Source organism: Anopheles bellator, chromosome 2 (assembly GCF_943735745.2).
Source record: "Anopheles bellator chromosome 2, idAnoBellAS_SP24_06.2, whole genome shotgun sequence".
Taxonomy (NCBI): Eukaryota; Metazoa; Arthropoda; class Insecta; order Diptera; family Culicidae; genus Anopheles; species Anopheles bellator.
The window spans coordinates 46506778-46534398 of NC_071286.1; the positions used below are offsets into that span (position 1 = coordinate 46506778).

Here is a 27621-nt window from a genome sequence, read left to right on the forward strand (position 1 = left end):
CTATGCGTTGTCTTACTTGTATGCACGCTGTGTGTACTCTTTTACTGCTTACGCTTACGTTATTTGCTTTTATTTTAATTTGCCGAACATTATCTCCTTTCGCGCCGCGATGGGAGTGCCGCTTTTTATCGCTTCGTACAATGCACCCTCCGAACTACGCACCCCTAATGCTGCGCCGCACCCAACCGTGGCGTTCGCCGCCGTTCAACAGACGAATTGATTGTGGAGAAACTACGGTACGCCGAGATTGGAGACGATCTAGATTTCGCGTTCGTCGATCTTATTCCCGGAATCGATCCGATCTGGACGGAGCGTCGTCCCAAGCCGAAAACGCCACCGCCACCGCCCAAGCTGCCGACGCCACCGCCAGCACCTCCAGCGGCGAAGGAAGAAGGCGCCGAAGCTGCAGCCGCCGCTGGCGGCGAGGGTGAAGCAGCACCAGCCGAAGGAGGTCCAGCCGGACCAGCGAAAGCACGTACGCCGAGTCCGTTCGAGTTGCGCAAGCACTTCCCACCAGAGGCTGCTGAAGTACCGTATGTGCGATCGCACACTGGTTCCACTCCGAAGACGTCACCAGCCAAAGAAACGGCTCCGGCGCCAGCAGAACCAGCAGCGCCCGAAGCAGCACCTGCTGCTGCGGAAGCGGCTCCCGCGGACGCACCGGCGGCGGAGGCTGCGCCTGCCGAAGCCGCCCCGGCCGCGGAAGCTGCTCCGGCCGAAGCTGCTCCGGCGGAAGCTGCTCCGGCGGAAGCTGCTCCGGCAGAGGCAGCTCCGGCCGAGGCACCCGCAGCCGAAGCACCTGCCTCGTAAACTGTATTCGCTCGCTTCCGTATGCCAGCTTCTTCGTCCCGAAAACCTATACCTGCACCCCGACCTCGCTCCTTTGTTGGCCGTCGTTTTATTCTGCTTTTCGAATCGTAACCATGCTCTGCAGTTAACTTTGCTGTCGCGTTGCGAAACAGCCGCCATTTTTATATGCACAATAAATGAAATGTACTAAAATTCGATTGATGGAACTAAAAGAAATGAGCCAGGAACAAAAAGGCTACGCAGCCCCGGCCCGGCAGAGGTCTGTGGCAGCTTTTGGCAGCTTTTTCCTATAATCGCCTCAACTCACAAGCTGTGCGCTTGCGCGTGCTTTCATGCCGAATGAAGATCACCAACCATTTTTATCCCTGCGAGTCCATCGGTTACGTTGTCTTATTTATCCTAAATGTATGAATTCCTTTTCGTTTCTTTTAACTTTTATCCAAACGTATACGTGTGTTCCCGCGCACCATTTATCACATCAACTCTCTTTCTCACGACGCGCCATCATTTCCCGGGATGCAGACGAACTCGTCATGGAGAAGGAGAAGTACAGGGAAATTGGAGACGATCTCGACACTGCCTTCGTCGAGCTTATTCTCAAGGAATAAGTCCCCGTCGGTGCTGGACAACTGGGCAGGGCGTTTTTCCGTTCAGACGCAAACTATATCATTGGTATCAACATCGAAGGCAGCCACCACCGCGGCGCTGCACGGAAATGACGCGTCCGTCACGATCAAGATCAGTCACAGCCGAAAGAACACCCAAACAAAAGGAAGCTTCCGTTCCGTTTTCGAAGCCTTCGCCGCCAGCAGCAGTAGCAGCCGCTGGGTGACGCAATGCGTATCTGTCCTGTTCAATAGCAACTCCCTGGTCGCACTCGGTTACAAAAGGACATAGCTGACATCCGCGGATCAGTTTTTCTAATGGTTGTGGATGACATTAAGCGATGCCTCGCTGCTGTTATTTTTCCAATACACGCATAGTAGGACGATCTTGTCCGCCGTATTTCCACTTAGCGGAATCTTCTAAGCGTAAAACCCGACGACGCTATTGCCTACTATATGTCAAGAACTCAAGATCCAAACTAAGAGGGGGCTGATGCTGTTGGTAGTGTGGGGCGATGAGAGTGGATCGGTTTTGCTTCATACAAGCGAGAAGAGCAAGTTTTATCATTGAAGCAACAACATCCATGAACGCTGAGTATCTTCTTTATTTCGATGTATTATGATATGTTTATTATAAAAGTAAAACCGCTGAGAGAAAATCCAACAATAAAGAGCTAAGTGAAATTATATGAAAAAAGGATATTCAAGAACAAAGATACAACTCGATTGGAGGAAGCACGTGTGTTATGAGTTTTTCTTTGTTGTGCTCTGTAAAGAAATATGATTTTCCTTTCTGCAAATTTTATAATTGATTAAAATTTGTTTTTTTTCCGTTGGTATTAAATATATGAAGTTATGTAGAAATTTGTTTGTTGACGTTATTTGTTGATTACACCACGCCTTTTATTCGAATGATTGTAAGTATTATTATTTTAGCCACTATCGTTACTCATTAGATGTTATTGTTACCGGTTTTTCTTGTTGTAGATTACAAATACTTTTTGTCTACTCATGCAAAAATAGTCTGTAATGCTTTTTGGCGATTTTTTATTACTTTGTACGAACGGTTAGATGTGGTGCGTTAGAGGATTCACGCACGTTTACCTATTGATGATGTTAGTCGTCATCGATTTTTGTTTTCCTCAATTTAATTAGCATATTAATAAATAAATTTGTGGTTTTGTTTTTATTCGAGATTTTTAAATGCAAATCTATTGCATGGCTATTTGATACGTTTATCTTCTGTTCCAATTTCGTACAATTGTCAGGGTTTTACATCGATTATCTCTCCACTTGAGCTTGAGATAAGGCGTCCATCACTCAATGTGCATTTAGAGTGTTTTTGTTTAAATTAATTGAATTTGGAATAATTTGGCGAAGTAAACAATCACGTTTCCAAACAATTATATCACAATGTACTACCAGAAAATTTAATCAGCTATAGAATGGTTTAACAAGTTGAAAAGTGATACGAGTCATTCAATGCTGCTTTTCTAAAGTCCATAAATCAAGATAGTTCGAGGACAATTATTGCAAACGCTTTCTACTTCTAGTCACTTTCTTTTTTATGTTTATTGCAGATGATCTCAACAAGGAGAAATCAAAGTACAAAGCGGTTGCTGCCGAGTTGGACTTAACATTTGCTGACCTGTCCGGATACTAACAAATGCGCTGCCCAGTATATGCCATCACGGAAAATGCAATACAAAAGAGAACACAAACTGGGGAATAATAACTCTTATAGAAAGTTTCTCTTTAGTAATGCAGTTTGTGTTTGTCACTAAGAGCCAATATGCTTGACTAAGAAATGAGTTACAACGGGGACTATCGGATGCTTTACAATCACAAATAATACATTCCAAATGAAATATGAGTTAAATTTTTGTTTGAAACCACTTTCCTCATGACATTCCCTAAACTTATCGGGAAGTAAAAATATTATTTCGTACTTTCTGTTACTAAAATAACTGTTTGGTTTCCACTTACTGTTGCAACGGATTGTTGTACATAGAAAAAAGTTTGATAAGGAAAGTACTTAACATTTTTAACAAACAAGTAAGACAAATCACTAGCCCACGGTCCACGAGATGCTTTGTCTTCGGCTTGCTGAGAAATGGTGTTGCTATTCTTCCATTATGATCAACTTACCGAGATGTTCGAGGTGTATTGATAAAAAAGATAAAGTAAGAGGCTTTTTAGAAATTCGCTTGGTGGAAGGATTTGAGTTATTGTGCGCTGAGTAACGAAACTAATCTTAGAAAAGGACTAAGGAAATTTATCTTGTGAACCGCTTTTGTGATTTTTGCACTTCGTGTGGCGAGTACAGCGGAAGCTATGAGGTGATACCACCATGGTGTGAGATATAAGAATTGTATTCTTTTCCGCATTCGAAGAGAAAACCTTGAGTGTAAACGTGCTAATCGAGAGAAATATAAAAAAAACGATTCAATGAAAGTGTATGTGAATTGTTTTATTTATACGCGTAATTTTTCACGAAGATCGATCGTTGGTTAGAGGTAGGAGTAATTGTTTTTCTTAATTGTAGCCACTAAATAACAGGATAACGACTTTCTGCGTCGAGAATCATCGGAATGTAGTTCTGTACTTCGGTGAAAGCCACGTACTTATTGTTGTCACATCCACCGGTGGCGGCTCGTGGGGCTGAGCTTACCACGCCATAGAGGTAGTAAACGGTCTCGCCGTTGGTTTCCTTGGCCAGCGCAAACCCTCCGCCACTGTCACCCTGACAGACACCGGTTCCGGTACGGGGATCGCCGGCGCAGAACTTGTCACCCGTCAGGAACGGTCGGTACGCTATTGGTGAAAATTCCCTGCACGTTACGTAGTCTACCGTGGGAATATCGATCACCTTCAGCACGGAACTCAGCACACCGGTGCTGGTTGTGAAACCCCAGCCAGCCACACGCCCGAGACTGTTCGGTTTGATACGTTTCTCACTCTCAGTCCGTAGGTTTCGCTCCAAGCATATCGGTCGGATGTACGTTCGAAACGAGATGAAATCGCTTAGCACCACGATGGCGATGTCCAGATTGTAGTACCCCGAGAAGTCCTGATACTGCGGCTGGTGCAATATTTCCTGCAGCTGGAAGATCTGCACCGGCAGTGCCTCGATGGTGGCCAGATCTCGACGGTACTTCCCGGCGACTATGCGAAAAAAGCGCTTATCGAAGAATCCTTCCGAAGCCCAAAAGCAGTGCGCTGCTGTCACTACCAGGCGCTCGGTGAGGATGGTGCCGCCGCAAACATACTGCCAGTCCGCTGACCGCACATCGGCCAGGGTTTGGTTGTTTAAATTTTTGTAAATTGCGACATGCCATGGTACTTCGGTGATTGAAACGTTTCGGCCTCCGATGATATAAGCTTCCGCGTCGGGCGTTGGGGTACCGCAAACTGGGTCGCAGTGAAAAACGGAACTGTCCCACGAGCCGTCGATGCAGGTGAGCGTTTCGTTGACCGGATCGAGCGGTTTTTGGTAGCCGACCCGACATCCAATTCGAACAGTTGTCGTCGGGGGCAGCGGTCGTTTGCACGTTATCTGTCGCCGCTGGTGCTCGCAGAAGGGTTCGATCGTAATACCGTTGATCGGTATTTCGGAACAGTACTCTGCGGATAAAAAAGGAATTGTTAATGATGGGGAAAAACGTCGACAACATGTTCCCGAAGGTTACTTTCGCAAAGCGGAAACTGATCCATCCATTCGCCATCGAGACAGACTATTGTGGCCGCTCCCTTGATCGTGTACTTCTCGTTACAGACTATGTGAACCGAGTTGTAGTTTTCGATAAACTCTCCCGGTAGGATCGGGACGGTTTGAACGCTCTCGTCTAGCACAATACGACCGTTTCTTGGCGGCTGCGGGACAAAGCACGAGCCGGGTGGTCCAGTTACCCTCACTGGAGCTTGTGTGGTTGTCGAAGTGGTAGTCGTCGATCGAATCGGTGTTGCTGTGGTCGAAGGAGATGGTCTTCCGCACAACATCGAATCCTCATCCGAACCATCCCGGCAATCAATTACACCGTCGCATTTGGAGTATCCCCCGATGCACGCTCCGTAGCTACAGCGGAACGAAAACGATGGACAAAACACAACGCTGCACAGCTGCTGGCTTTCGTCTGACCCATCGACGCAGTCTTCTTGACCGTCGCAAACTTGATCGGCCGCAATGCACTCAGAAGAGTGACAATTGAATTCAGTGTTCCTGAAAAAAGAAGTCAAATACCGGGCTTCATTAGCGTCATCACCACCACTGCTTACACCCAGCAACACTTACGAACAATTTCCGTGTGCGGCCAGCAGCGGCCCGGAGCTTCCGGGGCAGTGAGCATGCTCGTCGGAATGGTCGGCGCACTCGCGAACTCCGTTGCACATTGCATTCCCATCCACGCAAGCACCGTACTGGCAGCGAAAAGCATAGCTTGGGCAGCGGATAAAGGCGCAGCTCTTGGAGGTTTCATCCGAACCGTCCTTGCAGTCGATTACACCGTCACATTGTTGATGGGACTCGATGCATTGGCCACTGTGACACTTCCATTCGTAGTAGTTGCACACTTTCCGTCGATCTCGGTACAATCCTGCAAAGCGCGATTGAGGCATCGTCACAGAGTGCCGGGGAAATCCCTCAAACAAGCAACACGCTGAGGTGTCGAACCGTTTGCAGTGACTGTACTTACCCGCGGATTCTTGCAGCAAGATCGCGAAGTATAACCATGCGATTAGCAGAATAACTTGTTTGCTGCACATTTACAGATCGTTTTCAAATAGTTATCATTTCACCGGAACTAGTTGGGCACTGCTTTCGAGAGCCAACGCGTGAAATAGCTTCTGACTTTGTCAGGCTCCAGCACGAACTGTTGGCGATACGGATGATCGCGAAACGGGAAGAATGCACGATTATCGCAGCCTCCACCACTGTGCGCGTGTTCGTGAGAACCTGTTTTCGAAGCGCGATGATGAGCGCGAGGCCGTGGAGCGCACATTGTCTCTACGCCGATCAGCGAAACAAATAATCTGGATCCGATGCGTTAATGCCATGAGCCCTCGGAGGGAGCCGCGAGCCCAGGCCGGTTCCGGGCCGTGTTTGGGTTTCACGGTGGAGAATATCACTCCCACCAAAAGCCTAGCTAATCGCTCTCAAATGCCGCTACTGATAATTGAGCGAAATCCGAATCGGAGGTCATCTATTTGACTCGTTGTGTCTGCTACGCTAGTGCTTTGTTTTGAAATCATTTTTACTTTTTGTGAAGCCAACGGAAGCAAAAAAAAAACGATGATCATGCTGACGCTTCGTCGAGCTGTGATACACATTTAAAAATCAGTTGATAAGTTATTAGGTAAGCGCAGCAGGAATGAATTGTTCACTCTTTGTTTTATTTGACACAATTACTCTAATCCATATATGTACAATCAATTATGTACGCGAATCAATCAAATGCAGCGAGATGGTGCGAATGACTGCCCTGCCCAGACGACTGCCCAGCAATTCGCAGTTCCAAGTCAGGTCGTCGTCGGGCAGAAGCAGAAAAGTTAACTCGAGCAAAGAGTGTCGCCGATCAAGATGCAAGGAGCCAACCGTCTACTTTGCCCGAATGATCGTTCCCCAAAGTAGAAGACAGCGCTTTGTACAATGTGGTTCTCGATCAAATGCGTACCAATATTATTTAGAATGTTATGAAAATGAGAATACTCAATAAACATTTTATGACTTCTTTAAAATGTTGTATCGGTTTATAGAACATTTTTCTGTAGTACAAATAGATACTTCAATGCAAGTGCCAATTTTGAGTGGACATTAAAAATTACAATAAAACTAAAAGAAAATGTAATTGCTCTTTGTCTACTTGTCTACTTTGTCTATATTTAAATTTCATTAGTTGCTGTTTAGAAAGATGACAATGTGAACTATAATTTCCTATAACTAAATTCTAAAATACATGTCAAATACTGCATATGTTTACAAATGTGCAAACTTTTTCCCACAAAAAAGCCAAATAGCGCAACAAATCTTGAATCCAAAAATTTCAAGTGTGCGATATAAAATATAGAACATGCGCTGCGTTGTCCGGACCTGCTCTGTCTGACTACCACTTGTTTCCAATTCTATTTCGGAAGAAGCATTTTTATGAAAACAATTCGTCCACTTTCGGTAATGACGTGTAAGCAATCGTGTCCAAGAAACGAGAGACGTGTTTTCCGATGGGTTGATTAGATTAACCATAAAATATTATTAAAAAATTACATAAAATTTTAATAGGAAAAGTAAATAGAAACTTCATAAGGATTATTATTAAAGACATTGTTTTTTTTTTCTTCAAAAATTGAAAACACATTTTGGATACTTTTTATATGACGCACATTTACGAATGCGATCTCTATTGCACAAAAAATCTATCTTCATTACGCGGCCGCATTCATTCACCTTTCATGCATGGCCAGAAGTTTTGGGTCGACGTTGTTGGTCGTCCTACATTACATTGGACCACCGTCAACCGGCCAAACCGAGCCCCAAAACGAAGAATAGATGCTGGTGGGTGATGATGAAAATTTCATATTTTTTTCAGATATTTTGGGAGCACGAGGCGCACGGCCTCGCAATTCGCGTTCTCGCGGTGTCGGTATCCGTAACCGTGGGCAATGGAAAAATTGGGTGAAAACCGAGTGAAAACAATAAAAAAGGGATCAAAATCTTTCCAAAATTAGAACCGACGTGAGCCGAAAATCTAAACAAAACGCGAAAAACAACTTTCCGTTCATGGCTCGGAAGCGTTCGGTTCGCACTTGTTTTGTAAGGACACCACAGGGGTTCCACGGGCGCAATCCTACACGCGACTTATATGCCACCTCCACATGGTTTAGTGCGGAAAAATGCGCATGCGATATTTTTCTTCTGCCTTGCCGATCGCCGGATGATCGAGGGGACTACGACCCACGCTTTCGTGAGCGATCGGCTTGAAGTTTCCCTCGCGTGTATTGAAGTGGGCCGAAGTCGGCTTCGCTGTCGATAGGGGAAAACCGAAGCCACCTGGGGAAACTAGCCAGTGCCGCGGTGTTCTGGGTCCCTGAGTCGACGGGTGACGTCACCGTTCTCGGCAGTGGCATACCGAACGCACGATTTTCCCCGTTTCTGCACGCACGAAAATGTTCGTCTATCGAAGCGATCGTGCATCTGGTCTGTGGTTGTGTGCGTCGGTTTTAAGGGTCAATCGGAGTTTTCCTCGTATTGCGCTACTCAGTGCTATCGTGTTTTTAGTCTTGCGAGGATTTGAGTGAAAGCGCTCAGGTTGGTTTTGTTGTTTTTAGTCGAATTTTTCACCAAAGCAGAATTTACTTAAATACCTAACTCACAGTCAGGCGTTCTGCAAATGTTAGCAACAGTATAAGTTTGGTGCGCTAGAGGCTTCAGCAGGAACAGGAACTCTATGAACCGTGTCCTGTGCTCATTAATGTGCAACGGCAGCGCGGAAACAACGTAAAGTCCGTGTGCGAAGTACCGAGTTGGTTTGCAATAATATGTCGGGCAAAGGAATGCGAAGTCGTAGTGGCTACTCAACTATATTCGCGATCACTTCGAAAGTGCCCTGCGGGGACACACAGGTGTCTGTGGAAGCCCCGGTCAACCGAACAAAATATGTCCAAAAATAGCCTGCATTTCGGGAGGCAAATTTCACGAAACCGTGAAAATTACCCGCCTGAAGCCTGAATCGCTCGATGGCGGCCCACGTAATGTACCGGCCGAGCGAGTGTGTTAGTAAGAGATAGAAAAAGGCTGCGCCTATCTATAAATAGTACACACATTGAGTTCGAATTGAGTAACCGTCCGTTGAGTTTTTTTCATTTCGATTTGCCCGAGTCCGTGTCCATCTGCTTACCAGACTAAGTTCACACAAGCTGATCGATGATTCATCGATCTTTTGTCTTCAACTGCAGTCACTGGGCGTAGGAATTACCTTTTCCTCGCGGAAAAAAATGTGAATACATGCCTGAATCAGTCTAGTTATAGTGAAGTATGTTAGTGACGGCTTATTATTAGCCCATGATCGGTGAAGAATATTTCCTCTTATAGGCGTGTGTGTCCGTCCACAGTCCGTAGTATGTGGCCCCGGCGAGCTATTTTTACTATGGGATGCGCACAACTGGTGCGCATTCGCAATGCGTGTTGCGTATGTACGGTTGCGATTCGTGGGAGAGTTGCGCAGATCATAGCCCCCAAGTCCGCAGTGTCTTCTCTACCAGCCATTTCTTCCATTTTTCGTTGCGCACATTTATAATGAAATACAATTGCTCCCCGCACACACTGCGGAATGGTTTATGATTTTACGAAAATAAACAGCGGTCGAGTTTCTCTGGCAGCACGGGGAAGGTCGCGATGCCAACGAAATACATGTACATGGCGCAAGCCTTACTGGAGCGAGTCTAACGGCAAAATTCTAAAATTAGGACCTCCGACGGAGCAAAGCAGAGCAGATTGTTCTGCAAACGGCTGCGTATTGGTTGCTTACAACAAGTTGTTTTTTCGTTCTATGCTCCGTAGGATCGTTAGGATCCACGAAAGTCGCTGCTTTTCGTTCCGAACTGAAAGATCAAACGTATTTTGACGTTTTCGCGAAAGGGTTAACATCAACACCAAATAATTCTTAGGTCACCGACTCAGCAAAATTATGATACCGAAACGTTTTTTTTATCCATCTCACAGCTAGCACCCACAAGGGACAACTCCTTCCTGTATTTTTTCTTCTGGTACGAGGTTAGCAAAAACAAACAGCCAAAATGGACGCGATCAAGAAGAAAATGCAGGCGATGAAGATCGAGAAGGACAATGCACAGGACAAGGCCGACACCTGTGAAAATCAGGCCAAAGAGGCCAACCTCCGTGCCGACAAGATCATGGAGGAGGTCGCTGAGCTGACCAAGCGCCTGGAGCAGGTCACTCAGGATCACGAGAAGTTCAAGGCCACTCTGGAGCAGGCCACCAAGGACTGCGAGGAGAAGGACAAACTGCTCACCTCCACCGAAGCCAATGTTGCCGCCCTCACCCGCAAGGTGCAACAGGTTGAGGAGGATCTGGAAAAGTCTGAGGAACGCTCGTCCGCCGCCCTGTCCAAGCTGCTAGAGGCCACCCAATCGGCTGACGAGAACAACCGGTAAACGCTGCGCGTCCTCAGGTTACGAGTTGACGATCATACGCTCATTCGTGTTGTTTTTGCAGTATGTGCAAAGTGTTGGAGAACCGTTCCCAGCAGGATGAGGAGCGTATGGATCAGCTGTCCAACCAGCTGAAGGAAGCGCGTATGCTCGCTGAAGACGCTGACACCAAGTCCGATGAAGTGTCTCGTAAGCTGGCCTTCGTTGAAGACGAGCTGGAAGTCGCTGAAGACCGTGTGAAGTCGGGTGAGGCCAAGATCATGGAGCTTGAGGAAGAGTTGAAGGTCAGTTTGGGCGCAAGCTGTGGTCCATTCGGTTGCTCTAAATGCTGCCGCTCTTTTTTTGTAGGTTGTCGGTAACTCTCTGAAATCTCTGGAAGTGTCAGAAGACAAGGCCAACCAGAGAGTAGAAGAATTCAAACGCCAGCTCAAGACTCTGACCATCAAACTGAAGGAAGCGGAAACTCGTGCCGAGAACGCCGAGAAGAACGTCAAGAAACTGCAGAAGGAGGTCGACAGACTAGAAGGTACGTCCCACTCTTGGCGTTCCCCAAATGTAGCTAATTATTGTCTGTTGCAATTGGTTCACTAGCGAGTGTAGTACCAATTATCCCACATCGAAACGAAGACCACACCACGGAACATCTTTCGGTTCGGTGGTTCACTAACACGCACACATGCCGATGGTAACAGTAATGTTACTATTGATCTTCGAAGAACACACACACAGACACGCACACTTACGCACGAACACTTTCTATCTATGCTGTATGCTGACTTGCATTAACTGAGCTGTAAATAGCCGTACGAGTGCTTTTGCTGATTGCCAAACTCGATCGTAGCCCCGAAGGCTGTCTAGTAGTCATTTCAGGTCACTCGAGAAACTGTCACACACCCACGTTCAAGCGGATCCAACGCCCGCTGATCCTGTGTACGATCGTGACAGTGCTATTGGCAGATCCCAGCTGGCCCCGGAAATACCACGGAACAACCAATCCTAACAACTGCCTTTCTGTAATCTCTTGCAGACAAACTGATGAACGAAAAGGAGAAGTACAAAGCGATCTGCGACGATCTGGATTCGACCTTCGCCGAACTTACCGGATACTAAACTGCACGCTAACTTCCGTCTTAACGATAGGCATCTCCTGCCTGCACAACAGCTTATCCAAAACCAACCTCAGTACCAATTCCCGTACCACCACTATACGCTCCCCAGCAGCACACACGCGGTCTATCCCCCGCCAAATGCAAATCCTAGACTCTGGTATTATATCGGTTTCTGCGCTCGTGGCGCTCGTTGCAATACTTCTTCTTCCTCCTCTTCTTCTGCTTCGTCTTGCCGTATCGTTCCAACGGCGGAGCCATTTCGGACACATGCTTGCTCTAAGATCAAACCCTGCATCCTGCCGTTGTGAGACAGTGGCCGAATGGTGACGCGCTGGAACGAGCGAACAGTGAAACTGTGATGCTCTCGATCGACTTTAGGTATTTATCGTAACATCCGTTTAAAAAAAAACACACACACACACACGTGGTTGTGCCTTGTTTAGAGTTCGGGTTTGAATTTTGAAGTTTTTTTCTTACTTTTGCTCCATTCATACTCTCTATTCCATCTCAAACCTTAAAATTTGACTGTAAGTCCTGCGTTAAGCCTGTCGACACCACACCGTTTTGTTCACCTCTCTCATATGTACCGTCCGTCCGTTCGTTGGCTCGTTCATGTGTAAATGTTTTCCATTCCTTTTCTTTCTGAGAGTGGAGGCGCGCAAAACCGCATCCAACCGGAGACCATTTTGACAACTCTGTGCCTTTTTGGGTGGCCGTCTGGGTCGGTCATTTTGGAGCAAACACGTGCTACACGATTGTTCACTTGTGGTGTATCTGTTCAGCATTCAGCAAAGCATTCCACTGTGTCTCGTTGTTAATGTGTGCATCTTTCATCTTTATCTCTGTGTACAAATTTCCGTTACTCTACGGCCACACTGTCACGAAAGTCATCAGTGAAAATGAAGGTGACAGAAGGGAGTAGTGGACTCGCGTGCCCCGTGAGTCCCACCAGTACGGGTTCCCGAAGTTTGCTATCTCCTGCCGTTTATAATAATGCTTTCATGCCGACCTTCTAACGCATTCGATGTGTTTCGCCTGTACTGTTAATCATACTCATTATTTGTATCTAAACAACATAACATTTTCAGTTTTTCCCACGTACTGTAATATGTGCAGTCCCAATCATGATCACGTCAGAGCGTTTGGGTTCCAAGTTCGCCGGACGGTCTGATATGGTCATGCCACTAATTCGAAGGCCCCATAGGCAGGCACTGTGGATTGGTGGATTTCAGTTTTGACTGTGAATTTTATTTTGCGTTTTGTTTACGATCACCACCTTCAACCGTCGGATACTGATTTATGCTTTGCGTTTCATTCGCAGACGAACTTGGTACCAACAAGGACCGATACAAGTCTCTGGCAGACGAAATGGATTCCACCTTCGCCGAATTGGCCGGCTACTAAGCAGTCCATCATGGTCACAGCCAGTGGGACCTTGTAGCTGTCCATAACAACGCATCACAGCAAACGTTCTGTTCATTAAACCAACCATACACGGGTGTGCACAAATGTCACCACGCGAGAACTGCGCTCCGAGAACGCCATTGCGAACGAAGAAACCGACTTGATACTAGATTAGGGAACAACAAATGGAATATCTAGTAGCGACATTAAATGTCCTCCGACCTCTATTGGTGTGTGGAAAGCATGCAAACCTATAACAACTTTTGGTGAAACAGCCAATGCTTTCAGAAGCCAATGTTCCATCCAAGCCATCAAAAGCCATCATCCAAGAGCCAATGTTTCGAGTCGTTGTTGTTGTTGTTTGTCGCCGGTGTTACGAAAACGTTTTTGAAGTTACGCATCTCGATGGATCGTAGCGGTTTGGTGTGCTCCCCAATATCAGCTTGAGCCACAGCCCACTACGATGCCTGAAAGTCTCATACATTGATGTTCGGTAGGAGAAGCGAGAGGCAAATATAATTAGGTCTGGAAATAACATCACACCGAGTCCGAGCATGTGAATCTTCCATGTTTACTTTCTCTTGATAAATGTATTATTTATATCTTTTGAATAAAACTATGAGGACGGAACATAATTTTAAGTAAATATTTAGAAACGTCTGTCAGTGTTCTCGATGTGAAGTGGTACGAATTACGGATAATTTCCCAACAACGTAAGTTCAATGTTGCTTCACGTATCAGGTAACTGAATTTTTCACATTTCATGATGGGAGCTAACACTATTGGATTTAGTCAGAAAACTTAGCTTGGTACGGGTGACAATTAACTAACGATTGAAATTACTACCAGTAACGGGAAATATTATCCCGACCCTGTTTCAACTACCAGAGAACTTCGTTTTGTTCTATTTGAAGCAGGTACGAATTGACCTTTCGGGGCGGTCGATACTTATGGGTATATAACATATTTTGAAATAAAACCATGCCTGAATGAACAGATCATATCGCCGATAGCGTGATAACGCTTACTAGCCGAGAAAACTGTGGCGACATAGTAGACATCGACCTGTGACGTCGTTCATAGATTAATAATCTAAACAATAGCATACAAAAATCAACTTTCCGCGAGTACAGACGTTTTTACCAACAGTGATTCCTGCATCCCCAAAAACCATGTTAAGTGTTAATACTAGTGTACTAGCAAGCTAGAGAACATGCTTTGAGCGGTAAACTTTTGGCGGTGTGGCCCAACTAAAGTTTGACATTTGCTGCTACCAGCCCGCCCTTCGCCCTTAGAAGCTTTCTTCGTTTTCCTCGGGAAATTCTCTGTTTTCGTTGTCGGAATTTTCTACGCCTTCGCAGGCTGCTCTCCGACCGGCAGGACGTGGGTGACGTTTACTCACGCGCGTTTGGTATGTCTCTCACGGCGCCCGAACTCGCCTCTACACCAAAGCGTAGGAAGCTTCTCGGGAGCCCGTATCTGTAACGAAAACAACTAATAGAGTTTTCTCTAAGCAATTCGCTCGTCAATCGAGAGTAGCACGGCTCATGCGCTGTATCGGAGCTCGTTTTATCGATTGGCCAGGCATACGCCACCAGTTTCGGCTCAAATGTACTGTGCAGATGCAAGTATGCGGTTTTGTCCTCAGCCCTCTGATCTCTAATTTGCCCAAAATCTTTCCTTCGTCCGACGATTGTGATTGTTTAGAGTGTTCAAACCGTTTCAAATGCAGGTGCAGTTTGTGTACTGAATATTTCTGATGTGAACTCCAGGAAACAAAAGTGTCAGAAGTATATCAAGTGGATAAGTTGTTTGAGAACGACGACGAGAGTGACAGGGAATTGTGTGAAGTTTTCCACCATAAGCTACCAGCATCCTGTATAAATCGAACTCGTCATTGTGGCTTTCTTAAACTGGAGATAGTGTAATCAAGTGATCGAGTTTGTTTGGAACAGTCGTCATTTACTAGTGTGCAAAACTACATAACTCGGGCAAAACGGAGGCGCTTGGAACCAGCAACAAGATGGGCGACCACGGCCCTGATATGAACACGCTGGAAACTGGTAATATGGTGCTACTTCAATTTGTCACCGTTACTTATGTAATTTCTGGTGGCTCGAACAACTTGCTCTTTGCGAGCTAGAAAGGAATTAATATAATTGAAAACAAATCTCCATGGCCCGTCATCGACGATACATACAAGCAGAATTTCTCTTCTGTAAATAACAAACATGGCTCCATCATATTTTCACGCCTAAAATTTTCCTATTGCCGTATTGTTGCAAACTGTGGAAAAAACTAAAGATGGCCAAAAAAGAAAGAGAAATGCCTACCGATTTTGAGGAATGCTACAAATTGTAACGTTCAACACTACTAGGAGGTCAACACGGTTCGTAGGTTATCTACTAAGACGTAACATTCGACAGACTGACGCCTGCCATTGCGTGATGGTTGTAACGAATGAAGCAATTTTCTGGAGCCACACTGGCTGGCAACCGACCTAGGGGAGGATTGATCTACCTCATGACTCATGGGCGTCTTGGAATCCTGGGTACGCGTTTCAGTTCATCAAGAACATAGCGAGTAGTTTAATCTAACGAAACAATGTCATGTCAGTTTACATATTTTCAATTGATGATTTTACCAACGCTTTTAACATATGATTTAGAAAAAAAGAAAATATAAGGGTTATGCCGCTTTTTAAAATTTGCTTGCAACCACTGAGAATCGAATCTAATCAGTTTCAAAAAATAAGTTATGAGCTGGAAAATTATTTTGAAATTTATATTTTTTTTCATCATGTTTAACCATCAATGCTTTCGATAAATCTTCCAGTGTGATAGCGAGAAGTGACTGTTCTCAGAAAACTAAGAATACTTGGTCGGAGTATCAATGTTATTCTACGACAGCGTTCGATTTTTCGCTAAAAATGTGCTGCACCAAAGTCTTTTTCATTGATATGGCCAGTGCCAGAAATAGCATTTTTTGGCAGTTGGTTTTAGTTGAGAAAAACGCTGAAAAAAGAATATAGAATATATAAGAATATATAGAAGAATATAAAGATGCAATGAAATGAAAAATAAATTATAAACGGTCTACGTCACCGTGAGATATGACAGTAAAAAATGATTCATTAATGAACAATACAATCTGGAAGTAGAATCTGTGGTTCTGCTTATTCTTAGCCTAAGTGCTTTCCGGACAACAATGGACATGTTTTCTAAACAGTCGTTTTCCGCTTACTGACTTTTATGTGCTTGATTCTCTCCTTAATGTCCTCAACTACCATTATCAATCATTCGGCATAACATTTATCATTTATCTTTTATGAGGAGGATTCTCCAAAATGTGTTTAGTGTTTAATTTTTTGCCACTATTAATAACTAGCACTTTTATATAAGGATTTACGAAAATAGAGTAAAAATATTTAGATATGGCTATGCCTACGTAGATTTTGGAGTATTTATTTCATAATCATTTCGAATTTAAGTCTTAAGTAAAACACTCCCTAAACACGACGTATTGATTGATGGAAATTTCATGCATATGTGGCTGAATAAATTGTATTCTCTAGTCACGATTCGGACATCGAACTGTAGTGAAAGAATCAAGTTCAAATCTCTTGCTCTCGACAGGTACTTTTCCTTTGCAACGCCATTCCACTGAATCCTATCGATTGCACTTCGATGGCTTAGTGACTATCGCACCCAGCGCACTACTGTTTAGTGTAGCCATTATCCTGGCAACCTCGACCATGGGCAATATCCCGCTGTTTTTCTCCCAGTTTCTCCTCCAGCCTAGCTGCCATTACAGTTACCTACTGCTGCTCGCGAACAACGTTTCCCGTGAAGTCATGCACCAAGATGCGGACACGGCACGGCTTTAACATCTTGCGTCGTGCCTTGAGCGCTCGTTCAAGCAAACGATGGAATTATGTATTGCTTCGCAGTGTAAAACACAGCAATCCGCTTTTGCGCGTATCCTGCTTTGGCACGAGCAGCTACAGTTCGTGTCTTCTCCAGGAATCACCCGATTTAGTGGATGCTGGAGGAAAGTGACAGAGGCTTTGTGCATAAAGCATTTGTTTGCTACTTTCACACGCAGCTGTTAGCTTCGATACGCTGCATTGTACACTGACGGAATGGCCAACCAAGTAATAGTAATATTTTTCTTGTTCTTTGTACAGCTCAGATTGTGACAAATTTGTTTCTGCGATCATATAAACTTTCAATGGTGATGGAAATGGTTTGAATGTTGTCCTGAAAAGAAAATTGGCGGAACCACATCCGTAGCAAACAACTTAACATTTTGTTAAGATTAATAATGCTATTACACAGAGCATTATGGAAAAGCGAAATTATAAAGATTATAAGAAGGTATATTTATCGTACAATTATAAATGTAATGCTGAAAATCCACTGTGAAGGATAAAGTATGCATGATTAGGAACATATAGATGTAAAAAAAAACGAATCTTCACACTAATGCGTTCCGGATATTTTTCGGAACGCCTCGTTCAGTATTTCCGTATCCCTGATTCCGTCGATCAGTTGCCATGTTGCCATGGTTCAACAGTCAATTGGAATCTAGTCATTCGAATTGTACTTATAAGTACTTTGTATACGCTACTTTATACCTGTCACTACATGTACTTAGTACTTCTGAAGCTGTGACAGTCAGCCGTTTGTCTGGTAAGCCTAATATGACACGCTACCTTGGCATAAAATCAAAGAAAAACCGTAGGTGTGCCTTTTCTTTCTCTTCCTTCGACGATGTACTTTAATATTGCGTGTGTTTTTACCAGCTGATGCGGAATGCAATAGTGGAAGCTAAATGTTGTGTAAATCTACAAGGAATAAACTCTCGACATTCGAAAAGCATCTCGATCTGAGGTTGACTGATTCTTGGGTCGACGCTTGTTTTCCGGCGCCATTCACCTACATTATTCGAAACACGACCCTATTCCAGAGAGAATCACTCAAAACACGCAACTTTCTTTTAAGACTTTGCTTAGTATTCGTCCCATGTGGAGGTCGGGATAAACATTTTAATATTATATGAAGCATGGTTACTTGCGTATTTTCAGGCAATACTTGTCTATGCACGTCACATGTTTACATATTACATTCCATTCGGGTTAAAATTAGCATCTAAACATGTTGTAGTCTTTTCCAGTCCAACTAGTCTTGAATTGAAGACATATTTAGAGCGAACTGTTGGCGATTGTTTTCCCTGATGTAGCATAAATGGCTTGTATAACAAAATTGTTTTCCCGCGAGTTTCGTACCTCCTCACATTTGCATATGTACGAAAGTGTAATTTGTTATTAATTGATAAGATACGTTGATTCATCATTTGTTATCTATTGAATTAACTACGCCTCAAGCGAGGGATTGATTAACAATGAACTTACAAATACACTATGTGTACACGATGGATTGCTCCCAAATGCGGCATAAATCGAAGTCGGTTTCATGGTACTTTTGTGCCGTTTAAGCGCAATTTACGACCTCGAGTGTGTGTGAATTTGGAATCCTCGAAATGTTTGCACGTTGTTCCAGCCACCCAGTCCCTGTACACAGCCCATTCGTCAATCGTTCGCGTTCACTCAGATTATGTTGTGCTCATTTCAGTGGTACCGGCCGTTCTGGGATTGACGGCGGCCGCCATATTGGCTGTTACCGCATGCTTCTGTGCACGACGCTTCCGGCGACAGCACAAGAAAACCAGTAACGAAGCTTCGTCCTTGCCGTTCCAACCACCGCGTCCGCCGAAAGCGGTCCGTTCGCCCAGTGGTCAACCACCACAGTATCTGAAGAAGTCGCCGTCACCGACTAGCATCAAGCCGCTACCGGGCCACTTGCCGGCCCATTCGCCGACTGATCAGCCGACCGTCCTGACTACTACGACGACCGTGGTTCCGCCGACCAAGTATACCGAGGAGAACGAGCTAATTCCGAAGAATGCGCAGTTGGAACCGAAATCACCGGATGTATCGGAGCTAGGAGAGTCGACTGGGGAGCACGGTGAGATTGAGAACGGCAAGCTTGGAACGATTGTTTTCAAGCTGCGCTATCTGGCCGATCGGAGCGCCTTGGTCGTGTCGGTTGTTCGCTGCCGCGGATTACCCGGAAAGAATCACAATTCGATGACCACTGATTTGAGTGCTTTGTCGACCGGCTCCCTATGTAATGGCTCCGCAAATGGCAAGCAAACGGCCACCGATCCGTACGTTAAGTTACAATTGCTGCCTGAGAAGCAGCATAAGGTGAAAACAAGGTAAGTCCAGAATCAGGTGTTCAGGAGGTCAACATTTGATGTAAGTTTGTAAAAGCTCAGAAAATATTTACGAAAAAAAAGAGTAATGCGATAAAATAGTAAAAGCTGTCGTATTGCTTATATTTGACAGTAATTGAGCAGTTTAGTCCGAGATTCATAAGCTTGCGGCTTATAAAGAAATATGAAGCTGATCGACTGAACGGTGCTAATTTTCTCGGTTTGTCTCCTTGCAGGGTCCTGCGCAATACACGCAATCCGGTGTACGACGAAGACTTTACCTTCTACGGTCTGACGCTGAGTGAGCTGTCCGGAATGTCTCTTCACTTCGTGGTTCTGAGCTTCGATCGGTACAGCCGCGACGATGTTATCGGCGAGGTGGTTTGCCCTCTGACCGGAATCGACTTGCAGCAGATCGAGAATCAGCAGGTTGCGCTGAGCCGTGAAATACAGCCTCGCAGCTTGAAAATACGCGCTCAAGGACGCGGCGAGCTGCTGATTTCGCTTTGCTGGCAACCGGCCGCCGCCCGGCTGACCGTGGTCCTGCTAAAGGCACGCAATCTCCCCCGGATGGATGTTACCGGACTGGCAGATCCGTACGTTAAGATCTATCTGCTGTACAATGGACAACGGATTGCCAAGAAGAAGACACACGTCAAGAAACGAACGCTCAGTCCGGTTTTCAACGAGAGCTTTGCATTCGACATTCCGACGACCGAAGGTGCGGGCACCTCACTGGAGGGAGTTTCGCTCGAACTGATGCTGCTGGACTGGGACCGTGTCACGAAAAACGAGGTTATTGGCCGCTTAGAACTGGGTGGGCCGCGGAGCAACGGGTCGGCTTTGAATCACTGGAAGGAAGTTTGTAACTCTCCCCGCCGTCAGATTGCGGACTGGCATAAGCTTCGCGAGTAAACCTCCGATCGGTTCGTATCGGAATTCCGGGGAGTTGTTATGATATGTGGCTATATTAAACTATATAGTTCTCCCCGGAAACTGCTGGTTTAGCTCGTGTCAGTATCCTTTCGTATACAAGAAATTACTACATTTTGCTGCAAAATATGTTGTTATGGGGGCACATCTGGTGGCCAAGAATATTTTATGCAAAAACTTAGAGCTATAAAACACGAGAGAGCATATTAAAAAAACCCATATAGAACCATTTCATTGACGCATCCATTGCAGTAGAGTGCAACTCAAAGGGCATTTCGATTGCGAGAGTGAAGATATAACTACGCACGTTGTGGAACTTAAACATCCAAAAGCAATTAAGCACCCAAAGAAATACATTGCAGGAAACAAAAACGTCACATTAAAATCACAGCAAAGCACAATAGGGAAATCGAACCGAAAATCTCTACCACTTCATGCTGCTAAACTGAATTGTAGTGAAACGAGCTTTCGATGGCTATCGTAGGCAGACATGCTAACCCAACATCGCTGCAATGAGAACCGCCGAACTGTACTGGCAATAGAGGCAGTACGCAGATTGATGCTCGTCGCAAAAAAGTAAAATAATAGAAACCAAAAGAACCCACACATCCAACTGATAAAGGCGCACTTAGTAGGGATAACGGAACACTGTCACTCCTTTTCTACTAGGGTTTTGATTTGGAGCTGCGAAGGTAACTTTCTGGAATTGACCGGAAAATGAACATAATTTTGGGCGCTGCAGAGTTAGTTGGATCATGTGAGTCGTTTCAAAGAGCTTTCGGATTGCAGGCACTTTTCTCCCCAACTTTTATCCCGTCTTGTGTAGTACGTTAGAAAGTTTGGACACCATATACTCAACCATGCCTTTGCAAAGGAACCTATTATCTGGAACAACTAGGATGAGTGCTATCCTGTGAGCTGTGCTTCGGTAGAAATCATAAACATTTGCCTATTTTGTGCAAGACGTATGATATTCTCTTGACTAAACAGAACATAGAAAAGAGTAAATATAATCAAATATAAATTTACAAATGAAACGGAAAACATTCTTCGCAAAATGCCCTATCCCAAATGTACTGCTGCTCCGTGATGAGGCCCTTGCACTAACTTTACCTAAATTTTCTGTAGGGATAATTTGGAACGTAGCCACCTAATACCTGACCTAAACAAAACAAAGACAGTATTTGTAGCCAGTATATACAAATGCCGAATGAAATGTTGTTTCTAAAACGAAAAAAACGCAACGGAGGGATAAAGGAAGACGGTGGTCGGTAGCATTAAACACGGGTTCCGCACATGAAGAAGAAGCGAAACCTAACGGTCTAACCTGTTGGAATGGTAGCGACTTAAAAAAGGTAAAGCAAGTGTTTGTGAGTTGTATATTAGAAATATTCTTAAATTCCTGTTCATTGTTTTGGTTAACTAGTTTTGTTTACTTTAGTACACCTGTTTAGTACTGGTCAGTTGCAGCATTTAACTTCATTACGCTATTAATTCTTTGGCGTTAATGTACATAATTCTGTCAGTAATTAACTATCGTAGCAAAGGAACTTTAATTTACCTATGCTTCATATTGTTTTCTATTTACTCACGCGTACAAACTTTGGATAGGCGCAAATCAAATACCGTAGTAGCGTGCTGTGACTAAGATAGAGCATTTGTATTTATCGTTTGGTGATAGTTTTCAGTTAAAGGAGTCGTCTGATAGGATCGAAGCTTTCGGTTCATGAGAAAATCAAACAGGATGATTGGTTTCGTTTGTCGACCCAGGAGGATCGTGAAGCAAGAATAAAATCTCAGCTAGACAAAACAAGGTAATGCATAATCTCTCAAAAACATAAAATGTGTACTGCGTAGATATAAGATATTTAAAGGAATGTATAACCATCGAAAGTTAATTATCGGAGTAGAGTTGATAAGTGACACCAGAGAAGAAGAGAAGTGAAGTTGTACCCAAGATTTATTGTTGATTGGTTTCTTACGTTTGTTCCCAATTTGCGGTAGGTTCGGTCGATATATCGACGCAACTAAGATAACCAATGCGAAGTTTCCATAAGAAAATTGTTGGAAAAGCTCGGCTCTTTAGCATCCTCAGTCGCTTCGTATGAGTTCTGCGAAGTATTCACGCGTTATTTTGCAACAGATCTCCCGAGTACCGCATTGATTAAATCAATCGCATGGCTATCAACTGCACGCTACGAGGAAGCTGCAAAATCGCTAATAGAGTCGATTTCACCGATAGTTCTGCAGTGTGTGTGTATATACATAACAAAGCTATACTCTATTTTATGTTATGAAATCAGTACAATATAAAGTGGTATAATAAAATCTTAAAACATAGAAGTTACCGTTTTGGTCAGTACCGCGAGTACTGAGTTGGATTCGGTCCAGCTTCTTTCTCAGTCCGATCGGCATCTGTTTCCGGGTCGTAACTGCCCTTCAGATTGTCTGCTGTCCTCAGAAGCCGGTTCAATCGTCGCCCGATGGGTTTCAGGTATTGGTTGTGGCGAATAAGAAACTCTTTCGATTGGTGCGTTACGGCTCCATTGTCTAGCTGGGATTGGCACATAGCGTGCAGGGGTTTCAATAGCTGGTCACGGTATCGACTGTCTCGTTCAAGCAGGCTTAAGGCTTCAACGGCTGTCTCGAGTGTGCTCAGACAACCTTCAGTAGGCTGTGTACGGATGATGTAACTACTAATGCCGGACGACGTTAGCTTCACCTGGCGCATACTGTGCAATATCGTGGAACTACTGTAGATTCCTTTTGCCTGCGGCCACGTTCCGTCGATCAGAATGAGATTGTATGGTCCAGCGTTCGGATCGATTTGCTCAATCGGAACCGACATTGCGCTGGGATACAAAAGAAGGGAATTCTCATCCGACAAGATGGCAAGTTCTTCGTTGTGGCGGGGAAATTTTTTACCCTTGTAAATAAGACATTTGCCCGGGGCAAGACCTTCTGACAACATTGGTGCTGTTCGCAGAGAACGTTTTTCTTCGGCAGGATGCTGTAGCAAAACAATCCGGGCCCGAGGATTCAGCGGCTTCGGAGGCAGAGCAAAACACCAACAAACCGGTTCGGGGCGACTACAAAATACATAGAAAAAGTTACAAATCAACTACTGTTTTCTGTTACCATAGGTGAACGCAGTAATGAACTTAATCTTTTCCAATGTTGCTACTAACCCGCATTTACTGCACTTGGCACGCATTTTTGGAGGGTCCGCAGGGAGGTTTGATAAGTCTTCCCATGCTGTGGTATCAACTGGGAACTCGTTCATTGTTATGATTAATCTATTAATCTAAAGTATAGCTACTTTTAACGCAAATGATTACTTGAGATTGAAAACGATGAACATGGAGCAACGAAAACCGGCAGAGACGATTCTGACACGAGCTCATTGTTGTTGTTTTGACAGTTGTTGTTTTGACAGTTGTTGAAAGGTACAACTGTAAAGAGGTATTCCGCACGCAAAGACCCGTGCAAGAAATTGATTTCACAGCAGATTCGATCGAATTTGCCTGAATTTTCCATCGCCATTCGTGTTGCCAAAAATTGTACTTACCTAAAGCAAGACCGTATTTTGAACTGTTTCTGTCCAAGCTCAAACCCGCATGACCCCGTTGTAAATCAATTGTGGTATCGCTGGTAATGGTAAATTGCTACAGATGCGTTTTAGGGTCGTGTAAATACACTGCTGGCCAATAAAATAGGTAATTGTGTGAAGCTGATAAATTTGAAATATTTTTTTTCAAATTTCCCCTATACGCAGATTTACCTATTTTATTGACCAGGTACATTGAAGTGCTTTCTATTGTAGTAAGCGAATTCCTAGAATTTTACACTTCTTTTAGACTATTTGTCTTATTTTTAGTGCTACTATCTTGTGTTATCGTTGTAAAATCTGTGAATGCAATAGGATCTAAAAAATGATCAAATAATGCAGCTTAAATACTTGTACCTATTGTATTGGCCAGCAGTGTAGTAGTTATTGTTTTTGAAGAGATCATCGATAAACATAAAAGAGATTTTTATATTAGGAGTATGCGTAGAAATTTATCGTTTTTTTACCAAATTGAATCGTTTATTGTTCAAAACTCTTAACAAACTAGTCAATCGAAGTAGTGTCCGTCGCTAGCCACTACTTTTTGCCATCTTTCTGGCAATTGTCGGATTCCATCGCGGAAGAATGCCTTATCTTTTAAGGCGATCCACTGATCAATCCAATTTTTACAATCTTCATACGAAGTGAAGCGTTCCTCAGCTAATGCATGTGCCATTGACCTGAAAAGATGGTAATCCGAAGGAGCCAGATCCGGGGAATACGGCGGGTGGGGTAGGACCTCCCATTTCAGCGTTTCAAGGTATGTCTTTACTGGTTGCGCGACATGCGGCCGAGCATTGTCGTGCTGCAGAATGATCGTGTTATGCCTTTGGCCATATTCTGGCCATTTCTCCTTCAATGCTCGGTTCAAACGCATTAGTTGGAGTCGGTAGCGGTCTCCGGTAATTGTTTCATTTGGCTTCAGCAGCTCATAATAAATTACGCCACGCTGGTCCCACCAAATGCAGAGCAGAAGCTTGGATCCATGGAAGTTCCGCTTGTCCGTCGATGTTGTCGCATGACCCGGGTATCCATACGATTTTTTGCGCTTGGGATTATCATAATGAACCCACTTTTCATCGCCAGTAACTACTCGATGCAAAAAACCTTTGCGGGTGTGTCGTTGGAGCAGTTGTTCACTCATGCACAAACGGCGTTCCACATCCCTTGGCTTCAACTCGTAAGGCAGCCAGTTTCCCAGCTTTTGGACCATTCCCAACGCTTTCAAACGTCTGGAAATTGTTGTTTGGTCCACTCCACATGCATCTGCAAGCTGTTGTTGTGTTTGGCACGGGTCATCTTCCAGCAATGCTTCCAACTCTTCATCTGCGAACGTCTTCGCTGGTCCCGGGTGCTCCTTGTCCTCAGTGCAAAAATCACCACTTTTGAAGCGCCGAAACCAATTACGACAAGTGGCTTCGCATATAACAGCATCGCCATAAGCCTCCTGAAGCAACCGGCATGCTTCGGCTGCAGTTTTCTTCAGATGGAAGTGATACAACAACACTTCCCGCCAATGACGCTTTGTTGGCTCGAATTCGCACATGGTTTCGTGTTAATAACAATCTCACAATGGAAAAATTGACAAATGTGATGATGCAGATTTGTTGACAGATGCCTAAGCTTGACATTTGACAGTTATTTGATGACATTTGTGCCTTCTATCCAACAGTAGCGCCCCCTATATGTAAACGATAAATTTCAACGCATACACCTAATATAAGAGCAAACTTAACTTCCATTGCGCTCACAAAATATTGCCAAACAGCGTGTTTTGTTGTTGAATTAGCAGCTTTACTAGACAATTTTTGTTAATTTTGCTCTTCCCTTTTTCAGCTTGTTCTGCATTTTACTTTTTCTCTTTGCTCTAGGGCTGTAAGTAACAGTAGAGAATGCAAAAAGCGAGAAAAAGCTCACCGATGGCCATTTTTGGCCTGATCTATATGGGACCCACTTTTGCCTTGCGTCAATTGTCTGATATACTGGGGCTACATGAGGCGTAAGAACTAGCGTAAAATTAATTTGTAATGTCAAATCGTTTACGCTTCGTGTGGCAGCAAAAATATAAAAACGAAATGTCAAACGTGTTTACGTTCGTGTTTTTGGTCCGAGAAAATAAATTGAGAAATAAATATATTTCTGAATATATTTTTCTGGTTTTTTCGATTTTGTTGCTATATCAGCAAATAAGAACTTAAATTATCCTCTGTTTGTAAGCAAAGCGTATGCAAAAAGTATTTACGCCTCGGCCGACCCGTAAACGTTTTGACAGAAGCGCAGCAGTTTGGCATTAATCTGTAATGTCAAAAACATTACGTTACGCCTCATGGAGCTCCCCAGATAGAACAAATCAATCTACAATACGGCACGGGTTTCACCACATAAGCAATGAGCTATCAGCATCCCGTTTGCTGATGATGATGACGATGAAAACATTATGATATGAATCGTTATGAAATGGTGATGATGTAGAAAGTTGCTGTTTCACCCTGAGAAAGGCTAAAAATCGTGAAAAGAATTGCAGGATTGCTTTAGTTGGACGGCGTTACGATATATTACACATGCTTTCCGGCGTAGTCACTGCGAGTCGCACCTCACAATTGTTTCACGGTTCGAGATCGTAGCCACAATGGCCACAATGGCTGTTGGTGATGGTAATGCCGAGAAGTTGATTTCGGAGCTTACTTCATGCGAAAGAACTCGTACTGAATACCTCTGTGTGTGGCGTAATTTACATACATTTATGAGACTTTTATTTTTTATTCTTGATTCTTGAAGTAGTTCCATAGTTTTGTTTGTTTGTGTGGTTTTTGTATAGATTTACAGTTACAACGATGGAAATGAAAAGGATATTTACGTGTTCTGCTGAATGCCTTTGCGGGTAGGTCTCTCAATTGTTACTGTTTCATGCTCCGACGATCGCCATAAAAGAACGCGAGAACATTAAACATTGATAAAGAGAGCGCCTGTATTACGTTAACGTTCGTCACTTTTATCAACCAATGTCTCAACCCATTCACTCCATCGTATTACTTCGAATTTAGTTACTTAGCTTACGGTACCGCGTACATATTTAGCGTAGACAACCCTCAACGGCGACAATTCACCAGCTTTATTCGATTTCGATTCCAACGAAACGTTTATACTAGTTAAATCTATATTTTTCTTCTCTTAAAATTAGAAGTATCCTCAAGTCAGTTTTGTCAGTTTCCGCTCAGCGGTACAGTTACTGCTTTCGTTTCAAGCAATTCCATTCCATTTACTCGTTTTCTATTGTTTGCGCACTGGAACTCGCCAACGCCTATGTCCAGCTGGTACATTAATTTTGTTTTGCGATAAGTAGGATTCGAAGTGGGATGTAGTAACATTTTAATAATTCTTAGTGATTGTATCTTTATTCGTCACAAAGACCACTCTTTTTACACCATCGATCCCATGTACATGTACCCCCTAGTTTAAGTAATACTCTTTCCACGCTGACTGTATCTGATCGGTAGGAATAAGCTTGCCACGCGTGATCAGAGATCACGAATGGGCGACATGGTTCTCGAGACGAGCAATTTACATTCTCTCACTGGTAGTTGGTGGTTGGAACTCACAGTTTGTTTGATAGGGAAAACCGTAAAAGAAGTAATTGTTACTCTAACCAATGCTGAAAGAGGACGCTAGAAAATCTTCAAACACGGGAAAAGCCATTCACTTTGCTACTTGTCGGGAC

General features: G+C 44.1%; 5 protein-coding genes across 17 annotated transcripts in view; 3 read left to right on the forward strand and 2 right to left on the reverse strand.

Moving 5' to 3' along the window:
* LOC131208314 (tropomyosin-2) overlaps positions 1 to 3839 on the forward strand; it is a 34558-nt gene extending 30719 nt beyond the window's left edge. For 3 of the 11 annotated variants that reach the window (XM_058201006.1, XM_058201005.1, XM_058201007.1), the window contains exon 9: positions 1333 to 2283. In XM_058201006.1, the coding sequence (XP_058056989.1) occupies positions 1333 to 1418 (86 nt within the window). In that variant the 3' untranslated portion in view covers positions 1419 to 2283. Of the gene's footprint in view, positions 1 to 211; positions 1301 to 1332; positions 2284 to 2995 lie in introns of those variants that run through there. The other 8 variants (XM_058201011.1, XM_058201013.1, XM_058201010.1 and 5 more) reach the window with 7 other exon arrangements.
* A 64-nt stretch (positions 3840 to 3903) lies between these two features.
* Positions 3904 to 6239, reverse strand: LOC131209319 (modular serine protease-like). The gene is made up of 4 exons (XM_058202363.1): positions 6107 to 6239; positions 5707 to 6007; positions 5105 to 5634; positions 3904 to 5039 (listed from the first exon to the last, which is right to left on the reverse strand). The coding sequence occupies exons 1-4, from the start codon at positions 6174 to 6176 to the stop codon at positions 3964 to 3966; spliced, it is 1977 nt and encodes a 658-aa protein (XP_058058346.1). The 5' UTR covers positions 6177 to 6239; the 3' UTR covers positions 3904 to 3963.
* Positions 6240 to 8664: 2425 nt separating this feature from the next.
* LOC131209146 (tropomyosin-1) lies at positions 8665 to 13371 on the forward strand. Of its 2 annotated transcripts, none has more exons than XM_058202143.1 (5): positions 8665 to 8712; positions 10126 to 10573; positions 10639 to 10858; positions 10923 to 11100; positions 13005 to 13371. In XM_058202143.1, exons 2-5 carry the CDS (start codon positions 10200 to 10202, stop codon positions 13085 to 13087), a joined length of 855 nt encoding a protein of 284 aa, XP_058058126.1. In that variant the 5' UTR covers positions 8665 to 8712; positions 10126 to 10199; the 3' UTR covers positions 13088 to 13371. The 2 variants fall into 2 exon arrangements, with proteins under 2 accessions (XP_058058126.1, XP_058058125.1); XM_058202142.1 differs by lacking the exon at positions 13005 to 13371 and adding an exon at positions 11602 to 11830.
* A 1354-nt stretch (positions 13372 to 14725) lies between these two features.
* LOC131212348 (synaptotagmin-4) lies at positions 14726 to 22630 on the forward strand. 2 transcript variants are annotated; one of them, XM_058206183.1, is made up of 3 exons: positions 14726 to 15150; positions 18700 to 19366; positions 19600 to 22630. In XM_058206183.1, exons 1-3 carry the CDS (start codon positions 15111 to 15113, stop codon positions 20276 to 20278), a joined length of 1386 nt encoding a protein of 461 aa, XP_058062166.1. In that variant the 5' UTR covers positions 14726 to 15110; the 3' UTR covers positions 20279 to 22630. The 2 variants fall into 2 exon arrangements, with proteins under 2 accessions (XP_058062166.1, XP_058062167.1); XM_058206184.1 differs by having other exon boundaries at positions 18721 to 19366.
* On the reverse strand, positions 22122 to 23579 carry LOC131212349 (tRNA-uridine aminocarboxypropyltransferase 2). The gene is made up of 2 exons (XM_058206186.1): positions 23485 to 23579; positions 22122 to 23385 (listed from the first exon to the last, which is right to left on the reverse strand). Exons 1-2 carry the CDS (start codon positions 23577 to 23579, stop codon positions 22653 to 22655), a joined length of 828 nt encoding a protein of 275 aa, XP_058062169.1. The 3' UTR covers positions 22122 to 22652.
* Positions 23580 to 27621: the final 4042 nt, after the last annotated feature.

What these genes read in the sequence shown, in the direction of transcription:
- LOC131209146 (XM_058202143.1), top strand. Translation starts at nt 10,200, where the DNA reads ATGGACGCGATCAAGAAGAAAATGCAGGCGATGAAGATCGAGAAGGAC. An exon ending in AGCTTGAGGAAGAGTTGAAG is followed by an intron (nt 10,859 to 10,922) that starts GTCAGTTTGGGC and finishes CTTTTTTTGTAG; the next exon opens with GTTGTCGGTAACTCTCTGAA. An exon ending in GGAGGTCGACAGACTAGAAG is followed by an intron (nt 11,101 to 13,004) that starts GTACGTCCCACT and finishes TTTCATTCGCAG; the next exon opens with ACGAACTTGGTACCAACAAG.
- LOC131212348 (XM_058206183.1), top strand. Translation starts at nt 15,111, where the DNA reads ATGGGCGACCACGGCCCTGATATGAACACGCTGGAAACTG. An exon ending in TATGAACACGCTGGAAACTG is followed by an intron (nt 15,151 to 18,699) that starts GTAATATGGTGC and finishes GCGTTCACTCAG; the next exon opens with ATTATGTTGTGCTCATTTCA. An exon ending in CAGCATAAGGTGAAAACAAG is followed by an intron (nt 19,367 to 19,599) that starts GTAAGTCCAGAA and finishes GTCTCCTTGCAG; the next exon opens with GGTCCTGCGCAATACACGCA.
- LOC131209319 (XM_058202363.1), bottom strand. Translation starts at nt 6,176, where the DNA reads ATGTGCAGCAAACAAGTTATTCTGCTAATCGCATGGTTATACTTCGCG. An exon ending in CTTGCTGCAAGAATCCGCGG is followed by an intron (nt 6,008 to 6,106) that starts GTAAGTACAGTC and finishes CGCGCTTTGCAG; the next exon opens with GATTGTACCGAGATCGACGG. An exon ending in TCAGTTTCCGCTTTGCGAAA is followed by an intron (nt 5,040 to 5,104) that starts GTAACCTTCGGG and finishes TTTTATCCGCAG; the next exon opens with AGTACTGTTCCGAAATACCG.
- LOC131212349 (XM_058206186.1), bottom strand. Translation starts at nt 23,579, where the DNA reads ATGAACGAGTTCCCAGTTGATACCACAGCATGGGAAGACTTATCAAAC. An exon ending in GCCAAGTGCAGTAAATGCGG is followed by an intron (nt 23,386 to 23,484) that starts GTTAGTAGCAAC and finishes TGTATTTTGTAG; the next exon opens with TCGCCCCGAACCGGTTTGTT.